We start from the raw sequence: 22,082 nt of genomic DNA on the forward strand, positions 1-22,082 counted from the left end.
AAATACGAAAGGCGCACCGGCGATCGTTGAGGCTCGCGCGGCGTTTGTACGCTCTAATGACGCGTTCCGCGAACGAAGACGATCTCTGCCACGAGCGTCTCAGTTATTCCTGCGGCATCATGGGACTACGCAGCCTCAGGAGCTCCTGGCACGAGAGCGCACTGCCCCCTTTGGTAGAAAAGTAGAAATAAACAGCATGTTGTGAATCGGGAGTACGATTACTGCAGTGACCTGGCTGCACCCACACTGAAACGGAGTGGCGATACAAAACATCAGACCGGACCTCGTTAAATGATTGAGTCTGAGCTTGCGCACAGCAAATAAGACGGGAGCTAAAAGACGACACAAAATTAAGATTCTTAAAACTCGTGTGCACACTGATCTCTCCCGCCGAGTATCACATCAACAAATAAAATAATAATAAAACCAAAATAAATACCATTCATGGAATAATTAAGGAATATTTCCAAAATAAATCCAAATAGAAATCTGTAATTGACCCTGCATTGAAAAGGACTGAAATCACAAAATTACAATGACAAAAAAAAAAAAGAAAAGCAGACGAGCAGAAAGCAGTTTGACACAGAAGAGTAGTGAAGAGGTCAGGGGTGAGAGGTCGGAGGTGAGGGGTCAAGGCTGAACCCGACTCACAGTCGAACTCCTCTCTGGCTGTCCAGACGAGTGGATTCAGCACCAAACATTCACACAGCAACATGGCCGCAGGTGGGTGAGGATGATGATGATGATGATGATGATGATGGTGGAGAACTGTGAGGGAGACTGGGATGCATTGGGTCCTTGAGTGTGGATTGCACTCATTTTCGCTACTCGAAAAGCTACACTACAGTCCAATTATCTAAAGTCAACCACAACTATAAACCCCATTTAAAACACCATAAACCCCAGAAATGTTTGGCGGTCTCTGTGTAGCAAAAAAGCACAGCCTTTTCACCCCCCGTGGGGTATGGGTGAGTGGGAGGGGCTGTGGGGGTGGGTGTGTCTTATGGGCCGCTGATGGAGTGGGGGGTGGGAGATGCAGGTGGGTGGGGATGGGGGAGGAGGTGGTGGGGGGAGGAGATGGGCGAAGTGGAGGGGGGGAGGAGGTGGTGGTGGGGATGGAGGAGGTGGTGGGGGGAGGAGATGGGTGAAGTGGAGGGGGGGAGGAGGTGGTGGTGGGGATGGAGGAGGTAGGGGGGGAGGTGGTGGGGGGGGATGGAGGAGGTGGTGGGGGCAGGAGATGGCCGATGTGGAGGTGGGGGGGGAGGTGGTGGGGGGGATGGGGGGATGGAGGAGGTGGTGGGGGGGATGGAGGAGGTGGGGGGGAGGTGATGGGGGGGATGGGGGGATGGAGGAGGTGGTGGGGGGGATGGAGGAGGTGGTGGGAGGGATGGGGAGAGGAGATGGAGGAGGTGGGGGAGGAGGTGGTTCATATTCCTGATGCCCCATCGTTGTCCTAAAAGATAAAAGATAAAAAAAACATTTAAAAAACTTTAAGTGAGTTAATCTCACAGGAGTCTTCACTCCCCACAGCAGCAGGATAACAGCCCCCCCCCCCCCCCCAGGAGGGAGGCCCAGGGTGAAGGGCCCCCCAGAACTGCAATGCTGGGAAAACATACATGTCAGCTGGGACCTTGAGTGTGTGTGAGTGTGTGTGAGCGTGTGTGTGTGTGTGTGTGCGTCAAAGCCGAATCATAATGTTCAAAGGCCCAAGAAAAATCTAAACAGCCAATGTGGGCTAATTATCCTCATTTGATGAAAACAGCCGTTTGGTTTCTGTGAAACAGAAGACGAGGGGCTAAAAACTGGACAGAACTGACAATGCGCTTAAGAATGTTTATGCAATACTCGCCCATTCTAAGAGCTGCCAAACGTAACAGAACAAGCAGTATGAGCATGTGTGTCTCTGTGTGTGTGTGCGTGCACGCGTGTGTGTGTGTGTGTGTGCATGCGTGCGTGTGTGCGTACGCGTGTGTGTGTGTGTGCATGCATGTGTGTGTGCGTGCAGGCGTGTGTGTGCGTGCGTGCATGTGTGTGTGTGTGCCTTCGCGTGTGGGTGTGTGTGGTGAAGCCCACTCTGGGTCACTCACGCTGTGGGTGGGTGTGGCTCACTGCAGGGGCGGGGCTAGTTCTGTCTCCTGGTGAACCACCACCCTGGTGACGGACATGTCAGGGTGCTGCGCCTTCGCCTCCTGTATGGCCTGAGCCAGGGCCTGGGAGTGAGGGAGAGGGCACAGCCAGCACAGTCACAACACAGCCAGCACAGCCACAACACAGCCGGCAGAATCACAACACAGTCACAACACAGCCAGCACACCCACAACACAGCCAGCAGAATCACAACACAGCCACAACACAGCCAGCACAGCCACAACACAGCCACAACACAACCAGCCAAGTCACAACACAGCCAGCTGTCACAACACAGCCAGTGCAGTCTCAACACAGCCACAAGGCATGCCAAAGCAGTCACAACATGCCAACAAGGTCACAACACAGTCACAAAGCAATCGGAACACATGTCAATGCAGTCACAACGCATGCCAACCATTGAATTGTAATAATGATGCCAACGCAGTCACACCCAGGGCTTGAAAACGGAAACCGATACATTTTTGCAGGAACAAATTAAGAAAACAGAATCAACATTAGGCTACTGTGCCTGAGCAAAAACATTAAGTGGAAAGCTAGGTCACCGTTATTAACGTTATTTTATTAATCCCATGTAATTGAACATTCTTAGCCCACATTGACCCTGGCACTGCTACCAAAATAATTTTTTTTTTTGTTTTGTTTCAGAGAAGAGTGCCAAACACCAATCGACAGTAGCCTATTGGCTTAAAAAAAAATAGTCCTTATTACATATGAAAATCTGCCAATCGACGCAGGCCTCTTCATGTTTCTGAGCAGTTTTAACCAATCGCAATGTAAAAATCCGTTGCTTGGGGATTTTCGAATTAAGAGGCGTGAGTTGCAGTTTAACTGTTTGGAGATAAACAGTCAGCTAATGTAGGTAGCGTAGGCTATACTTAGCTGGCTAAATTAGTTGGCTAGCTGATAGGTAGGCAGGCTCCTGTTATCATTTTAATGTTAAGTGCTTCGTTACTACTTTAATTATAGTATAGCTATAGTAAAGAAACTTATCTACGATTGTTTCACCGATTGAAGATTTAGTCGGCAACGTAACATAGGATGCAAATATTAGCTAGACTTGCTAATGAATGATGATGTTTGGCTCAGGATACGTTCGTTATTGCTAGTCAACATTAACAAATTTTTTTTTTTAAAAGGGTACAAAAATGAATCGACTATGGGAAGCAGCTCTCAGAAAGGACGGCCGTGAAGTTAATGATTTAGGGTAAGGAAACCTTTATTGATGACCAAGCCAGACCAGGAACCAGGAATTCTTTTTGGTGAGTGGAAGTCGAGGAGGAAGACATTCGAGGTCAGTACGACTCATTTTATTCATATGATGGTCGTGGTATTTTGGATAGTCTAATAAATGATGCTTTGTCCACGTCTTTGTTGTTTTCTTACTTTAAATCAGTCCAGGTTATTGCAGCCGTGTAATCTCAATTGATTTGTTAGTGTAAACGACACGTATTCTTATGTCTTACGTGGCGAATATTGATGTTACAGTACGTTTATGGTAAAGTCAATTATTGGATGTCAGTTATGCGAGTTGTAAAGCCTATGTTTAACTGGTCGGCTGTCATAAACTCCAGCCATTTGCAAGGTCTATGAGATTATTTCCTTGTGCTGCTGTACGCAGTTTGAGAGTTGAATCTCTTTCGACGGGAATGTATTTATCAAATAAATTCTAATGTGGTTATTTTGTGATCGTGCTGTATTAGCCATGCCAATTATTCAGTGCTAACGCAGTGTGATGCTTACTGTCTGTTTGGGGCTTCATGTAGGCAGTCGTGATTAATACATCAGTTAAAAGCCACGTGCACCCCAGCGAATGACTGCTGAACAACTAAAATAGCTATTCACTTTGCTCATATATTATATAATTCTTCGATAACACGGTCACACGTGGCTAAAATAGGTTTTCAGACAGGCTACTATGCTGGTTTCGATGTTTGCCAGGTGGGAGAAAAGGAACACAATTAACCAGTTTTCATTCAGTTCTAATTGGTTCAGGAACGTTATGTTGTAAGAGGAACATGAGAACAGAAACATTAAAATTCTAATTCTTCTCGGAAGGAGGAGACAGAAAAAGTCACAACACATGCCAACGCAGCCACAATACATGCCAACACGGTCATAACAAGGCACAACATAGTCAAAACGCAGGTACAGCACAGTGCATTCAGAAACCCTGATGCAAACACATCCCACATTACAAGCAGCAATGCAGTGGAGACCCTTTACTGGGACCTGAGCTCCACTAAGACAGCATGGGGTGAGTTTAAACAAGAGGGGCGCGGCAGACCACAGAGGGGGCGTGGCTCAGTAACCTGGGGGGGTGTGGTTTAGTCATCTGAGGGGGCGTTGTCGACTCTGCTTACACAGTGTGAGAAATGGGGAATCGCACACTTCTGGACCGAGAGAGTACGCTTTGTGCCTAAATACATAGTTGAGCACTGGGTGATATCACGCTGTATAAATGTTTATATTTCTTCTGTACTGTGAATGTTCGTGGAAGAAGCAGTCAAATTGTACTTGAGCACAAACCCAGCTGACATGCAAAATTCTCCCAATGCCGTGTAAACACAACTGGACTGAAACACAGCTGAACTCACACACAGATGAACTGGAACACTGCTAAACTCACACACAGATGAACTGAAACACAGCTAAACTCACACATGGATGAACAAACTCACACAGATTAACTCACACACAGATGAACTGGAACACTGCTAAACTCACACACAGATGAACTGAAACACAGCTAAACTCACAAACCACTAAACTCACACACGAATGAACTCAAACACGGATGAACAAACTCACACAGATGAACTGAAACACGGCTAAACTGAAACACAGATGAATGAACTCACACATAGATGAATTCACATACAGATGAACTGAAACAGCTAAACTCACACACAGATGAACTCACACACAGATGAACTGAAACACAGCTAAACTGAAACACAGCTAAACTGAAACACAGATGAATGAACTCACACACAGATGAACTCACACACAGATGAACTCACACACAGATGAACTCACACACAGATTAACTCACACACAGATTAACTCACACACAGATTAACTCACACACAGATTAACTCACACACAGATTAACTCACACACAGATGGATACGAACACAGCTGAGCTCTTAACTGAACTGCACCTGGTCATGATCAAGCTCTGAGTCACCAGTGATGACTATCCTCTTCTCAATGCGCGTCTCCGAGAGTCCGCCTTTCACCGTCTGAGAGAGGGAAGGAGAGAAGAGAGAGGGAAGGTGAGAAAAGAGAGGGAAGGAGGGAGAGAGAGAGAGAGAAAGGGAAAGGGTAAACACTCTGGATAAGAGTGTCTGCCAAATGCCAATAATGTCACGTAAAGTGTGGGCACAGTGCAGGGGCACTAGAGGGTAGTCTCCAGTCTGCCCCAGTGTAGCCCCTAATCTCGCGGAGGACGTGCAGTTCTCTGACCTTGGTGATCTGGGTGGTTGTGGTCTTGCTGACGGTTTCCGAGGTGATGGTCTGGGCGCTCAGCAGGACGCCAGGGTCACGGCCTGCCACGCTCTCCGCAGGCTGTGGGGTTCAGTTCTACTGTTAGCATTAGCACGACCCTGTCTCAGCACATAGAGCCAGGTTTAATATGAGGGTTAGCATTAGCACGACCCTGTCTCAGCACATAGAGCCAGGTTTAATATGAGGGTTAGCATTAGCACGACCCTGTCTCAGCACATAGAGCCAGGTTTAATATGAGGGCTAGCATTAGCACGACCCTGTCTCAGCACATAGAGCCAGGTTTAATGTGAGGGCTAGCATTAGCACGACCCTCTCTCAGCACAGAGTCAGGTTTAATATGAGGGTTAGCATTAGCACGACCCTCTCTCAGCACATAGAGCCAGGTTTAATATGAGGGTTAGCATTAGCACGACCCTGTCTCAGCACATAGAGCCAGGTTTAATGTGAGGGCTAGCATTAGCACGACCCTCTCTCAGCACATAGAGCCAGGTTTAATATGAGGGTTAGCATTAGCACGACCCTGTCTCAGCACATACAGTCAGGTTTAATATGAGGGTTAGCATTAGCACGACCCTGTCTCAGCACATAGAGTCAGGTTTAATATGAGGGTTAGCATTAGCACGACCCTGTCTCAGCACATACAGTCAGATTTAATATGAGGGTTAGCATTAGCACGACCCTCTCTCAGCACATACAGTCAGGTTTAATATGAGGGTTAGCATTAGCACAACCCTCTCTCAGCACATAGAGCCAGGTTTAATATGAGGGTTAGCATTAGCACGACCCTGTCTCAGCACATAGAGTCAGGTTTAATATGAGGGCTAGCATTAGCACGACCCTCTCTCAGCACATAGAGCCAGGTTTAATATGAGGGTTAGCATTAGCACGACCCTTTCTCAGCACATAGTCAGGTTTAATATGAGGGTTAGCATTAGCACGACCCTTTCTCAGCACATAGTCAGGTTTTTTTTTTTAAAGATATTTTTTAGGCCTTTTTCAGCTTTATTGGACAGTAGAGTATAGAGAGACAGGAAGAATGGGAGCGAGAGAGGGAAAGACATGCGATAAATGTCAGACGGTCGGATTCGAACCGCTGACGTCGCGGCTCACAATGAGCATGCGGTCAGTGCTCTACAGGCTGCGCCACCGAGACACCCCACATAGAGTCAGGTTTAATATGAGGGTTAGCATTAGCACGACCCTCTCTCAGCACATAGAGCCAGGTTTAATATGAGGGTTAGCATTAGCACGACCCTGTCTCAGCACATACAGTCAGGTTTAATATGAGGGTTAGCATTAGCACGACCCTGTCTCAGCACATAGAGTCAGGTTTAATATGAGGGTTAGCATTAGCACGACCCTGTCTCAGCACATACAGTCAGATTTAATATGAGGGTTAGCATTAGCACGACCCTCTCTCAGCACATACAGTCAGGTTTAATATGAGGGTTAGCATTAGCACGACCCTCTCTCAGCACATAGAGCCAGGTTTAATATGAGGGTTAGCATTAGCACGACCCTGTCTCAGCACATAGAGTCAGGTTTAATATGAGGGCTAGCATTAGCACGACCCTCTCTCAGCACATAGAGCCAGGTTTAATATGAGGGTTAGCATTAGCACGACCCTTTCTCAGCACATAGTCAGGTTTAATATGAGGGTTAGCATTAGCACGACCCTTTCTCAGCACATAGTCAGGTTTTTTTTTTTAAAGATATTTTTTAGGCCTTTTTCAGCTTTATTGGACAGTAGAGTATAGAGAGACAGGAAGAATGGGAGCGAGAGAGGGAAAGACATGCGATAAATGTCAGACGGTCGGATTCGAACCGCTGACGTCGCGGCTCGCAATGAGCATGCGGTCAGTGCTCTACAGGCTGCGCCACCGAGACACCCCACATAGAGTCAGGTTTAATATGAGGGTTAGCATTAGCACGACCCTCTCTCAGCACATAGAGCCAGGTTTAATATGAGGGTTAGCATTAGCACGACCCTGTCTCAGCACATACAGTCAGGTTTAATATGAGGGTTAGCATTAGCACGACCCTGTCTCAGCACATAGAGTCAGGTTTAATATGAGGGTTAGCATTAGCACGACCCTGTCTCAGCACATACAGTCAGATTTAATATGAGGGTTAGCATTAGCACGACCCTCTCTCAGCACATACAGTCAGGTTTAATATGAGGGTTAGCATTAGCACGACCCTCTCTCAGCACATAGAGCCAGGTTTAATATGAGGGTTAGCATTAGCACGACCCTGTCTCAGCACATAGAGTCAGGTTTAATATGAGGGCTAGCATTAGCACGACCCTCTCTCAGCACATAGAGCCAGGTTTAATATGAGGGTTAGCATTAGCACGACCCTTTCTCAGCACATAGTCAGGTTTAATATGAGGGTTAGCATTAGCACGACCCTTTCTCAGCACATAGTCAGGTTTTTTTTTTTAAAGATATTTTTTAGGCCTTTTTCAGCTTTATTGGACAGTAGAGTATAGAGAGACAGGAAGAATGGGAGCGAGAGAGGGAAAGACATGCGATAAATGTCAGACGGTCGGATTCGAACCGCTGACGTCGCGGCTCGCAATGAGCATGCGGTCAGTGCTCTACAGGCTGCGCCACCGAGACACCCCACATAGAGTCAGGTTTAATATGAGGGTTAGCATTAGCACAACCCTGTCTCAGCACATAGAGCCAGGTTTTATATGAGGGTTAGCATTAGCACAACCCTGTCTCAGCACATAGAGCCAGGTTTAATATGAGGGTTAGCACTAGCATCCCACATCACAATCAGGTTTAATTAATATGAGGGTTAGCATTAGCAGCACGCAGTGAGGTGTAGTTTCCGGGTTAGCATTAGCAGCACGCAGTGAGCGGTAGTTTCCAGGTTAGCGTGAGCGTCACACGCAGTGAGGTGTAGTTTCCGGGTTAGCGTGAGCGTCACACACAGTGAGGTGTAGTTTCCGGGTTAGCGTGAGCGTCACACGCAGTGAGGTGTAGTTTCCGGGTTAGCGTGAGCGTCACACACAGTGAGGTGTGGTTTCTGGGTTAGCATTAGCATTAGAGGTGTGGTTGTGCTCCTACCTGAGCAGACTCGTAAGTGATGGTCTTGGTCTCCGTGTGGACGATGGGGACGTCCTTGGTGGCGATGTCACTCAGGAGGGGGGTGGAGGCGTCCGAGATGGTGACGGTCTGAGTCTGCACCAGAGGCGGCTGCAGAGAGACACGCGTTCAGCACCCAAACACTGCCCAAACACGCACACTGTCCCGTTCACACACACTGCCCAAACACGCACACTGTCCCGTTCACACACACTGCCCAAACACACACACTGCCCAAACACACACACTGTCCCGTTCACACACACTGTCCCGTTCACACACACTGCCCAAACACGCACACTGCCCAAACACGCACACTGTCCCGTTCACACACACTGCCCAAACACACACACTGTCCCGTTCACACACACTGTCCCGTTCACACACACTGTCCCGTTCACACACACTGTCCCGTTCACACACACACTCACACTCACTCACACTCACTCACACTCACTCACACTCACTCACTCACACTCACTCACTCACTCACTCACTCACTCACTCACTCACTCACTCACTCACTCACTCACTCACTCTCACTCACACACACTCTCACACACTCTCACACACTCTCACACACTCTCACACACTCTCACACACACACACACACACACACACTCACACTCTCACACACACACACACACACTCACACTCACACACACTGCCTAAACACACATACTGCCCCGTCCACACTCCCTGCCCACACACCCAATGCCCTGCCCACACACCTATTGCCCCACCCAGATTAAGACCACGCCCCCTGCACCTGATCAGCTGTGAGTCGGCCTCCCGTCAGGAAGTCCGCCGTGTTAAAGATCATCACACCCAAGCGCAAAGATCCCCAGCACCAAAAACCACATCCCTGTCAGAGTCATGCACAGTCCCAGAATGCCGCGGGAGGAGGCCGTGCCACCGTGGATTTCAGAGTGAGCAGAGCGGGTGACCCCTGACCCCCACCTGGCCGTACCTCTGCAGCAGGCCACGCGCACACACCTGGCTCCTCGCCTTTACCCCTTTACCATGTCTCACCGACAGGCCCCTGGTGCATGCTGGGATTTGCAGTCCTGCTGCAGGGTGTCTGCCTTAGTGGGCGGAGCTTACTGAGAATGCTACCTGGAAACAGCGAATGAGGTAAGGACCATCGCTCAGGAAGAGCAGGGTGGGGGAGGCGGCCACGGCGCCGGGGGGGTGGGGCTCCATCGCGGGGGGTGGGGTTTCAGGCCGAGGGGTGCTGCTTGGGCCTGGCTGAGGGGCGTGGTTTGGCCACGGCTCCACTTGGCTGATTGGTTTGGATGGGTCATCCCTGCTAAGGCTGCCCTCCTGCTCCCTCCCATCGTCCACTGACTCCACCCCCTTATCTCCTTCTTGGGAGGGGGGGCTTATGACTCCACCCCCCTGAGCGGTGTTGCTAGGCGCCTCGATGGGTATTTTAGTATATATTTCTGTCCTTACAGGCACAGCACACGCACTCTACAGGGAGAAACACAGCACACACACACAGGTCCCATAAGCAAAAACCTGGAACAGGATTACACTACACACGCACGCACACACACACACACACACCTGGAACAGGATTGCACTACACACACACACACACACACGCCTGGAACAGGATTACACTAAACACTTACATACCTGGAACAGGATTACACAAAACACACACCTGGAACAGGAGTACACAAAACACACACACCTAGAACAGGAGTACACAAAACACACACACCTGGAACAGGAGTACACAAAACACACACACACACCTGGAACAGGATTACACTACACACACACACACACACACACCTGGAACAGAATTACACTACACACACACACACACAACTGGAACAGGATTACATAGAAATACACACACACACACACACACACACACCTGCAACAGGATTACAACTAAAACTAACCCCACTTTACCCTAATGCTTGAAATTAAATTAAATTGAAATTAAATTTGTCTGAATGCAGCCTGGTATTTTTTTTTTCTTTGCAAAGAGAGACGAAACACTTAAAGTCTAAACAAGGTGCAGTTTTTATCAAAATAGTCTCACTCATCCCTCTCCCAGTACAGGCCATAAAAAAAACATTAATTACAGATTTACAAAGTGAAAACATGCTGAAACTGAGTGCGCAATGCTCCCCCTCTGAGACAGAGCAGAAGGACTATCAGATTACAGTCAACATACAGCAGCATTTGATCAGCAAAAATACTTACGAAACACACCATTTCTGTCAGCTTCCTAATAATATAACTTACACAATAAGACAGACAACCCACTGGGCTGCATTTTAACCAACAGAAATAAAGTAAACGGTGAAGGAAGAAGTATTAACTATTTCTTTGAACTTTTTTGGGGCGTTGGGCAGGGTTTGGGGCAAGCATTTTAGTTGCCAGTGGGGTAAGAAAAGGTTAGTAAGATTGTCAAGTCTGCCTTCAATACATTGTGTACCATAAAATAGCTGAATTCTAGCATCTGTTGTTTTTCAAAAATATGCTTCAGTTTCATCAATAAATAATTAGCCTTAGCTTTCTCAACCCCCAGCAGTATAATGCAATATAGTGCAAAACCACTGTATCCGAGGCACCTAAGCATTAAATAAGTACATAAATAAAATTTTTATTGTGAAACATCCCTGTTCATAAGGGTAACCCGCAGTTAAACGCAATCATACACGCAGCTATAAACCATCACTGCTCACATTAAACCCAGGGGTTCAGAATGTGTGTTTCAGCATTAACACAGTGTCAGTCGCACAGACATTACAGCTGCTGTCAGTTTGCTGATGCACGGCCACACAAGCATAGCGCAGTCCACATTAGTACTGGGAGAAGGACGTGCTGAAAACACGGATCATAACAGGACGCCGCCTGGAGCCTGCGCTCGCAGCTGCAGAGAGGCGTGGAGCTGGAGCCCAGCTGGGGTTCGGGCACTGTAAGGGTGGAGTAAACACGGGGTACGCAGGGACCATCAGAATCACAGCCATAGGGGCAGCCTGTAGCCTAGTGGCTAAGGTACATGACTGGGGCAGCCTGTAGCCTAGTGGCTAAGGTACATGACTGGGGCAGCCTGTAGCCAAGTGGCTAAGGTACATGACTGGGGCAGCCTGTAGCCTAGTGGCTAAGGTACATGACTGGGGCAGCCTGTAGCCAAGTGGCTAAGGTACATGACTGGGACAGCTTGTAGTCTAGTGGCTAAGGTACATGACTGGGGAAGCCTGTAGTCTAGTGGCTAAGGTACATGACTGGGGCAGCCTGTAGTCTAGTGGCTAAGGTACATGACTGGGGAAGCCTGTAGTCTAGTGGCTAAGGTACATGACTGGGACAGCCTGTAGTCTAGTGGCTAAGGTACATGACTGGGGAAGCCTGTAGTCTAGTGGCTAAGGTACATGACTGGGACAGCCTGTAGTCTAGTGGCTAAGGTACATGACTGGGGAAGCCTGTAGTCTAGTGGCTAAGGTACATGACTGGGGCAGCCTGTAGTCTAGTGGCTGAGGTACATGACTGGGGCAGCCTGTAGCCAAGTGGCTAAGGTCCATGACTGGGACCTGGAATGTTGGTGGTTCAAGCCCCGGTGTAGCCATGAAATGATCTGCACAGCTGTTGGGTCCCGAGCAAGGCCCTTAAAGGCCCACATTGCTCCAGGGGGGACTGTCCCCTGCTTAGGCTAATCAACTGTAAGTCTCCTTTTACCTGGGAGTCAGGCATCTGGCCAATCATTGGCACTAATTACCTGGGAGAAAAGAAAACCATGCCTGGATTTGGACTCAAGGGCTAGATTTGGATTTGATGGCTGGATTTGGATTCCATGGCTGGATTTGGATTCCATGGCTGGATTTGACGATCCCTGGTCCACAGTAAGTGCAGCTGCTGCAAAGCTCACAGTAAGTGGTTTGTAAAAATACCACCACAGAACCAAGATGTACAATTCAGTAGAGATACCGCAGTCAGGCTGGAGAGAGAATTCAGTAGAGATACCGCAGTCAGGCTGTAGAGAGAATTCAGTAGAGATACCGCAGTCAGGCTGTAGAGAGAATTTAGTAGAGATAAAGCAGTCAGGCTGTAGAGAATTCAGTGCCCAGAGATACTGCAGTCAGGCTGTAGAGAATTCAGTGCCCAGAGATACTGCAGTCAGGATGTAGAGATATTTCAGTGCCCAGAGATACCGCAGTCAAACTTTAGAGACGTTTTTGCGAATTAGCAGGGCTGTCAACTGGACCGAAATTAGAATTTTAATATTCTATTTAAAAAAACAACAACAATGATTTGAATATATTCAAATAGGTATTGGAAAAAGTGCAAGAAAATGTGAGAATGTCTTAATTAATGCATGGCATTGAAATACTCTTGGATGCTTCCTATTATGACTTGTGTCCACAAGGGGGAGCAATAAGGCACAGACAAAGGCAAAATAATGTGTTTTGGCAAAAAATTGATTTCACCACTGATTGTGCAAGTTGCCTACCGTAGTAACTTTGGTCAATTTCTTATGCATTTCCTTGCACTGAGGGTACTAACAATGAACTGAGCAGTACTGTATAATACTAGGCCTATCTGGAATGAGTGAGCCAAATCGAGGGGCCCATGAAACTCTCCCAACAGAACTGTAAAGGTTTGTTCAGCACATTTTTTCACGGCACGTGAGTGGCCAATGTGACACGTCACATGACATGTGATCCCGCCACTTTCGCTGTAACCGCTATAGCGACGACTGCTCATTTGTTTAGCAGCCTAGTTAGCTAGCACTAGCAGCCATGGTGGATGGGACAGGCTACCATAAAGCCTGTTGATTATACACCAGTGGTAGCTTGATGGAACTCTAAAAGAAAATAAGCCAGACATTACATTACATGTCATTTGGCTAATGCTTTTATCCAGAGCGAATTACCATTGATTAGACTAAGCAGGAGACAATCCTCCCCTGGAGGGATGCAGGGTTAAAGGCCTTGCTCAAGGGCCCAATGGCTGTGCGGATCTTATTGTGGCTACACCGGGGATCAAACCACCGACCTTGCGGGTCCCAGTCATGTACCTTAACCAGAACAGGCCACTCCGACATATATTAGAAAAGAATATTCAGATAACATCTGATAATATTTAGCAGCAATAACCAACTTTCTCAGTGGACGCACAGCTGTGAAAACATTCAGAAAATGTGTCCAGCTGGTCAATCAGGTAAGAGGACAGGACTGGCCCACAGGGGGCTCACACTGTGAAGATTCAAAATGGTGGTGTGTTTACAGTGTGGAAAATGGCGGGAATAGGTGTCACACGAATCGCAAGAGTAATGTGTCCGCCATCTCCCTCCTGATGTCGGCAGGAGGGGGTCATAGGAGATCAACAAGCTTGGCTGCGTTTGTGGTTGGGAAAATCTTAAAATTTCCCTGTGATAATTTAGACCAACTGGCATCATCCTCCGCATTTGTCTGTGTCTGAACATCTCAGCTAGCTTGACTGAAGCCAATGCGGAGTTCTACAGATGTGTATACACGGTCTTTCACATTGTTTTCACACACGTGAACTGGCCCATCTCTGATTGGCTCCCGAAGTGAACCGCTTTATTTTGTAGTTTGATCATAATATATGCATAGTTCGATCAAAATAGCCATTTTGTTTTAATTGAATCAATATGGAACATAAACCAAAAACTTGAGGACAATACGAAAAGCTCAAAAACGTGTAGGAGCTCTTTCTGTGACTGCTACTAATTACGCACTCCCGTTCCCTGATACCATTCTGAAAAACGTTGGTTCCGGCCTTACCTATAACCTTACCCAAACCTTAGCCTAACCTCTAATCTCTTCAGCCACATTACAATTGGAAACCATTTTGAAATAAAGCCCCAACGTTCAGCCTAACTGCAATGGACACCTTTTTGTTAACGTTCCAATTTCCGCCCATTTCGTTCCTCTTCTTGCCCTGAATGTGGGTATGTGGTCTGATAACATCACTAGGTTATAAAAAGCACTGCCATGCCATTCCTTTCCCATCACTGTTTCCCAAAACCGCAGAAATGCACAAATAGCCACTGTGAAACACAGCTGAAAACTGCAAAATGAGGCCACTTATTTACCCCAATTTCAGCTGTTACTGCACTAATACTTTAGTTAACTGGCCATTCAGTTGTTCAGTGGGCTACATGGCTCACCGACATGTTGGTCATGTAGGTCGTGTGAACAAACTAGGCTTAAGTGGTTTAGCCAGTAAGGCTTTGGCCCATACTTCCTTGTGTATGCCGTAATTTGAACAATTTCAATGCTGTTTGAATATGAAATCTATTGATTCATTGTTTCATTGTGGAGATACTGCAGTCAGGATGGAGATGTTTCAGAGCTCAGAGATACAGCAGTCAGGATGTAGAGATGTTTCAGTGCACAGAGATACAGCAGTCAGGATGTAGAGATGTTTCAGAGCACAGAGATACTGCAGTCAGGATGTAGAGATGCTTCAGAGCTCAGAGATACTGCAGTCAGGATGTAGAGATGTTTCAGAGCTCAGAGATACTGCAGTCAGGATGTAGAGATGCTTCAGAGCTCAGAGATACTGCAGTCAGGATGTAGAGATGTTTCAGAGCTCAGAGATACTGCAGTCAGGATGTGGAGATGTTTCAGAGCTCAGAGATACTGCAGTCAGGATGTAGAGATGTTTCAGTGCACAGAGATACAGCAGTCAGGATGTAGAGATGTTTCAGAGCTCAGAGATACCACAGTCAGGATGTGGAGATGTTTCAGTGCACAGAGATACAGCAGTCAGGATGTAGAGATGTTTCAGAGCACAGAGATACCACAGTCAGGATGTGGAGATGTTTCAGAGCTCAGAGATACTGCAGTCAGGATGTGGAGATGTTTCAGAGCTCAGAGATACTGCAGTCAGGATGTAGAGATGTTTCAGAGCACAGAGATACCACAGTCAGGATGTGGAGATGTTTCAGAGCTCAGAGATACTGCAGTCAGGATGTGGAGATGCTTCAGAGCTCAGAGATACTGCAGTCAGGATGTAGAGATGTTTCAGAGCACAGAGATACAGCAGTCAGGATGTAGAGATGTTTCAGAGCTCAGCAATACAGCAGTCAGGATGTGGAGATGTTTCAGAGTAGAGATACAGCGATCTAAGGCTCATAAGAGGAGCCACCACAGTGCGACGGCGGCTAGCAGCAGGCAGGACAGCAGGAAGGAGAGGCGCGGACGCTGCAGCTGGACAGGGTACACCTGACAGGGCGGGGCCTCCTGGAGCACCGCCACGCACACCTGTGCCAGACGGGGCTTGTCCCGCCCTCGTACCTGTGCGTCCCGCTGAGCTAGCCCCGGCCGCCCCGTCCGCCCCATCCGCTGCGTGTGGGGACAGGAGACCAGGAGAGAGAGACAGGAGACCGAGAGAGACAGACAGTGATGAAGGTGTGGGGACAGGAGACCACGAGAGAGAGACAGACAGTGATGAACATGTGGGGACAGGAGACCAGGAGAGAGAGACAGACAGTGATGAACGTGTGGGGACAGGAGACCAGGTGAGAGAGACAGACAGTGATGAACGTGTGGGGACAGGAGACCACAAGTGAGAGACAGACAGTGATGAACGTGTGGGGACAGGAGACCACGAGAGAGAGACAGACAGTGATGAACATGTGGGGACAGGAGACCACGAGTGAGAGACAGACAGTGATGAACGTGTGGGGACAGGAGACCACGAGAGAGAGACAGGAGACCAGGAGAGAGAGACAGACAGTGATGAACGTGTGGGGACAGGAGACCACAAGTGAGAAACAGACAGTGATGAACGTGTGGGGACAGGAGACCACAAGAGAGAGACAGACAGTGATGAACGTGTGGGGACAGGAGACCACGAGAGAGAGACAGACAGTGATGAACGTGTGGGGACAGGAGACCACAAGAGAGAGACAGACAGTGATGAACGTGTGGGGACAGGAGACCACGAGAGAGAGACAGACAGTGATGAACGTGTGGGGACAGGAGACCACGAGAGAGAGACAGACAGTGATGAACGTGTGGGGACAGGAGACCACAAGTGAGAGACAGACAGTGATGAACGTGTGGGGACAGGAGACCACGAGAGAGAGACAGACAGTGATGAACGTGTGGGGACAGGAGACCGAGAGAGAGAGACAGACAGTGATGAACGTGTGGGGACAGGAGACCACGAGAGAGAGACAGACAGTGATGAACGTGTGGGGACAGGAGACCGAGAGAGAGAGACAGACAGTGATGAACGTGTGGGGACAGGAGACCACGAGAGAGAGACAGACAGTGATGAACGTGTGGGGACAGGAGACCACGAGAGAGAGACAGACAGTGATGAACGTGTGGGGACAGGAGACCACGAGAGAGAGACAGACAGTGATGAACGTGTGGGGACAGGAGACCACGAGAGAGAGACAGACAGTGATGAACGTGTGGGGACAGGAGACCAGGTGAGAGAGACAGACAGTGATGAACGTGTGGGGACAGGAGACCAGGTGAGAGAGGCAGACAGTGATGAACGTGTGGGAGGGCCCTGGGGGGGGGGGGGGGAAGGTGTGCAAAGGAGGCGGTAAGCAAAGGAGGCGCTTTAAGTCTCTGCATCACACCTGGGCCAGGCCCGCCCGCTTTAAGACAGGAAGAACTGGGCATGCCGCTGGCTGAGCTGCAGGACGTGGGCGGGGTCAGGGTGAAGGGCATCTTTGCACACCCCTAAGCGGGGGGAGGAGGGTGGGGCTGTGGGACACTGGCCAGAGAGAGGGAGGAGAGAGAGAGAGAGAGAGAGGAAAGAGGAACAGAGAGGAGGAGAGAATATGAAGCCACCAATGGAGACAGCAACATGGAGAGCAGCAGCAGCCAGTTACCGAGAGCGGTCAGTAACCCAGAGCAGCCAGTAACTCAGTGGTCAGTAACTCAGAGAAAGCCAGTAACTCAGTGGTCAGTAACTCAGAGAAAGCCAGTAACTCAGTGGTCAGTAACCCAGAGCAGCCAGTAACTCAGTGGTCAGTAACTCAGAGCAGTCAGTAACTCAGTGGTCAGTAACTCAGAGCAGTCAGTAACTCAGTGGTCAGTAACTCAGAGAAAGCCAGTAACTCAGTGGTCAGTAACTCAGAGAAAGCCAGTAACTCAGTGGTCAGTAACCCAGAGCGGTCAGTAACTCAGTGGTCAGTAAACCAGAGCAGTCAGTCTCTTTTCAGCTCTTGAAGAACTTATGCACCTGTGATTCGCTTTGGATTAAAAGTGTCTGCTAAATGACTAAAATGTAAATGTAACTCAGAGTGGTCAGTAACTCAAGGTCAGTAGCTCAGAGTGGTCAGTAACAGTGACTGGGGGGCGGAGCCTCATGCAGCTGCGCTCACACGCAGCCATGCCATTCGCTGTAGCACAGCGCAGGCCAAGCCTAGAGCAGCCATTGGCGGAGGTGTGGGAAAGGGGTGGGGCTTGGGGGAAGCAGGGCAAATCTGCAGCTTCTTTACCTGCGCAGAGCTACCAACCCTTCTGCCTGCTGCCAACACGGAGGGCATCTTCACCTACACGCACACACACACACACACACACACGCACACACACACAGATACACACACAGAGACACAGAGACACAGACAGATATACAGAGACAGACAAAAAGACATGTTTTCACATACCCACATCCACTGCACAGACAGACAGACAAATTGACACAGACAGACTGACCGGAAGCCCACACAGCAGGCTAACTACAGGCCCATCACGGGCAGAATGGTCAAACCCCCCGTATTACACCACAGATGATCTGCTTCAGCCTTAGCTGAGGCCACACTAAGCCTGCATTTACATCACTCTCCCTCTGCGAGTACAACCTCAACCACCTACAGCCCTCCCCGGACAAGACCAAAAGCTCTGGTCACATGGTCACATACTGGTCCCTGATTGGCTGTTATCAGCACTTGTGCTTGTCTGCATATTTATGGTTATTATTTATTATGAATGATCATACAGGCGCTACAGCGAGCGCAAAGTCAGCAGCCTGAGCGCAATTGCTCTTCCACGGGACAATGGCGCCACCACATGGACAAACCGTGCGACTGCTACTACAGCTCAAGCACAGAGCTTCTGAGTATAGAGCAGAGCTGACCCTCATTTCACCATGCATCCTCAGTACCATCATCTTCATCACAGGCACGTTCATAGATGCGCTCGAGTGACAATGGACAGATGGGCTGTACCATACATATACAGGTGTGTGACCACAGCAGTGCAATGTGTACAGGTTAGTACAGGTGCCCGCTGGGGTAGAACAGGGCAGTACAGTACGTTTACACAGTATGGTGCGTGCAGGTGTGTAATAGGTCCGTACATACGAGTACAGGTACATTACAGGTGTGTGCAGGTGTGTAATAGGTCCGTACATACGAGTACAGGTACATGACAGGTGTGTGCAGGTGTGCACAGGTGAGTGCAGGCGTATAATGCATGTACAGGTATATAACAGGTGTGCACAGGTGTATAACACGTGTGTAAAGATTAGGTACAAGACGGCACAGGCGCATGCCTCAGTCTCAAGGCTGATTTATACTTTTGCGTCAAATCCACACAGAGCCTACGTGTGGCCGCGTTCCCTACGGCGCAGCCCGACGTGCACCTCTCCAGTAACTACGTCTGGCCCGACGTGCACCTCTCCAGTAACTACGCGTAGCCCGACGTGCACCTCTCCAGTAACTACGCGTAGCCCGACGTGCACCTCTCCAGTCACTACGCCTGGCCCGACGTGCACCTCTCCAGTCACTACGCGTAGCCCGACGTGCACCTCTCCAGTAACTACGCGTAGCCCGACGTGCTCCTCTCCAGTAACTACGCGTAGCCCGACGTGCTCCTCTCCAGTAACTACGCGTAGCCCGACGTGCTCCTCTCCAGTAACTACGCGTAGCCCGACGTGCTCCTCCAGTCACTACGTCTGGCCCGACGTGCTCCTCTCCAGTAACTACGCGTAGCCCGACGTGCTCCTCTCCAGTCACTACGCGCAGCCCGACGTGCACCTCTCCAGTCACTACGCCTGGCCCGACGTGCACCTCTCCAGTAACTACGTCTGGCCCGACGTGCACCTCTCCAGTAACTACGCGTAGCCCGACGTGCACCTCTCCAGTAACTACGCGTAGCCCGGCGTGCTCCTCTCCAGTAACTACGCGTAGCCCGACGTGCTCCTCTCCAGTAACTACGCGTAGCCCGACGTGCTCCTCCAGTCACTACGTCTGGCCCGACGTGCTCCTCTCCAGTAACTACGCGCAGCCCGACGTGCTCCTCTCCAGTAACTACGTCTGGCCCGACGTGCTCCTCTCCAGTAACTACGCGTAGCCCGACGTGCTCCTCTCCAGTCACTACGCCTGGCCCGACGTGCACCTCTCCAGTCACTACGCGTAGCCCGACGTGCACCTCTCCAGTAACTACGCGTAGCCCGACGTGCACCTCTCCAGTCACTACGCGCAGCCCGACGTGCTCCTCTCCAGTAACTACGCGCAGCCCGACGTGCTCCTCTCCAGTAACTACGCGTAGCCCGACGTGCTCCTCCAGTCACTACGTCTGGCCCGACGTGCTCCTCTCCAGTCACTACGCGTAGCCCGACGTGCTCCTCTCCAGTCACTACGCGCAGCCCGACGTGCACCTCTCCAGTAACTACGCGTAGCCCGACGTGCTCCTCTCCAGTCACTACGCGTAGCCCGACGTGCTCCTCTCCAGTCACTACGCGTAGCCCGACGTGCTCCTCTCCAGTCACTACGCGTAGCCCGACGTGCTCCTCTCCAGTCACTACGCCTGGCCCGACGTGCTCCTCTCCAGTCACTACGCGTAGCCCGACGTGCTCCTCTCCAGTCACTACGCGCAGCCCGACGTGCACCTCTCCAGTCACTACGCCTGGCCCGACGTGCACCTCTCCAGTAACTACGTCTGGCCCGACGTGCACCTCTCCAGTAACTACGCGTAGCCCGACGTGCACCTCTCCAGTCACTACGCGCAGCCCGACGTGCACCTCTCCAGTCACTACGCCTGGCCCGACGTGCACCTCTCCAGTAACTACGTCTGGCCCGACGTGCACCTCTCCAGTAACTACGCGTAGCCCGACGTGCACCTCTCCAGTAACTACGCGTAGCCCGACGTGCTCCTCTCCAGTCACTACGCGTAGCCCGACGTGCTCCTCTCCAGTCACTACGCGCAGCCCGACGTGCACCTCTCCAGTAACTACGCGTAGCCCGACGTGCTCCTCTCCAGTCACTACGCGTAGCCCGACGTGCACCTCTCCAGTAACTACGCGTAGCCCGACGTGCTCCTCTCCAGTCACTACGCGCAGCCCGACGTGCACCTCTCCAGTAACTACGCGTAGCCCGACGTGCTCCTCTCCAGTAACTACGCGCAGCCCGACGTGCACCTCTCCAGTAACTACGCCTGGCCCGACGTGCACCTCTCCAGTCACTACGCGTAGCCCGACGTGCACCTCTCCAGTCACTACGTCTGGCCCGACGTGCTCCTCTCCAGTCACTACGCCTGGCCCGACGTGCTCCTCTCCAGTAACTACGCGTAGCCCGACGTGCTCCTCTCCAGTAACTACGCGTAGCCCGACGTGCTCCTCTCCAGTCACTACGCCTGGCCCGACGTGCTCCTCTCCAGTCACTACGCGTAGCCCGACGTGCTCCTCTCCAGTCACTACGCCTGGCCCGACGTGCTCCTCTCCAGTAACTACGCGTAGCCCGACGTGCTCCTCTCCAGTAACTACGCCTGGCCCGACGTGCTCCTCTCCAGTCACTACGCGTAGCCCGACGTGCTCCTCTCCAGTCACTACGCCTGGCCCGACGTGCTCCTCTCCAGTCACTACGCCTGGCCCGACGTGCTCCTCTCCAGTCACTACGCGTAGCCCGACGTGCACCTCTCCAGTAACTACGTCTGGCCCGACGTGCACCTCTCCAGTCACTACGCCTGGCCCGACGTGCACCTCTCCAGTAACTACGCGTAGCCCGACGTGCACCTCTCCAGTAACTACGCGTAGCCCGACGTGCTCCTCTCCAGTCACTACGCGCAGCCCGACGTGCACCTCTCCAGTCACTACGCGTAGCCCGACGTGCTCCTCTCCAGTCACTACGCCTGGCCCGACGTGCTCCTCTCCAGTCACTACGCGTAGCCCGACGTGCACCTCTCCAGTAACTACGCGTAGCCCGACGTGCTCCTCTCCAGTCACTACGCGCAGCCCGACGTGCTCCTCTCCAGTCACTACGCGTAGCCCGACGTGCACCTCTCCAGTCACTACGCCTGGCCCGACGTGCTCCTCTCCAGTCACTACGCGTAGCCCGACGTGCTCCTCTCCAGTCACTACGCGTAGCCCGACGTG

The 22,082-nt window shown here is 50.5% G+C and overlaps 1 protein-coding gene across 10 annotated transcripts in view; it reads right to left on the reverse strand.

Annotated features, from left to right (window-relative positions):
- Positions 1 to 1,340: 1,340 nt before the first annotated feature.
- Positions 1,341 to 22,082, reverse strand: part of epb41b (erythrocyte membrane protein band 4.1b) — a 68,497-nt gene continuing 47,755 nt past the window's right edge. For 8 of the 10 annotated variants that reach the window (XM_061237266.1, XM_061237284.1, XM_061237275.1 and 5 more), the window contains 6 exons: positions 9,870 to 10,226; positions 8,736 to 8,864; positions 5,617 to 5,718; positions 5,313 to 5,393; positions 2,088 to 2,210; positions 1,354 to 1,453 (listed from right to left, as the gene is read on the reverse strand). In XM_061237266.1, coding sequence (XP_061093250.1) covers positions 2,106 to 2,210; positions 5,313 to 5,393; positions 5,617 to 5,718; positions 8,736 to 8,864; positions 9,870 to 10,226 — 774 coding nt within the window. In that variant the 3' untranslated portion in view covers positions 1,354 to 1,453; positions 2,088 to 2,105. Of the gene's footprint in view, positions 1,454 to 2,087; positions 2,211 to 5,312; positions 5,394 to 5,616; positions 5,719 to 8,735; positions 8,865 to 9,869; positions 10,227 to 22,082 lie in introns of all 10 variants that reach the window. The other 2 variants (XM_061237232.1, XM_061237255.1) reach the window with 2 other exon arrangements.

Source organism: Conger conger, chromosome 1 (assembly GCF_963514075.1).
Source record: "Conger conger chromosome 1, fConCon1.1, whole genome shotgun sequence".
Classification (NCBI taxonomy): Eukaryota; Metazoa; Chordata; class Actinopteri; order Anguilliformes; family Congridae; genus Conger; species Conger conger.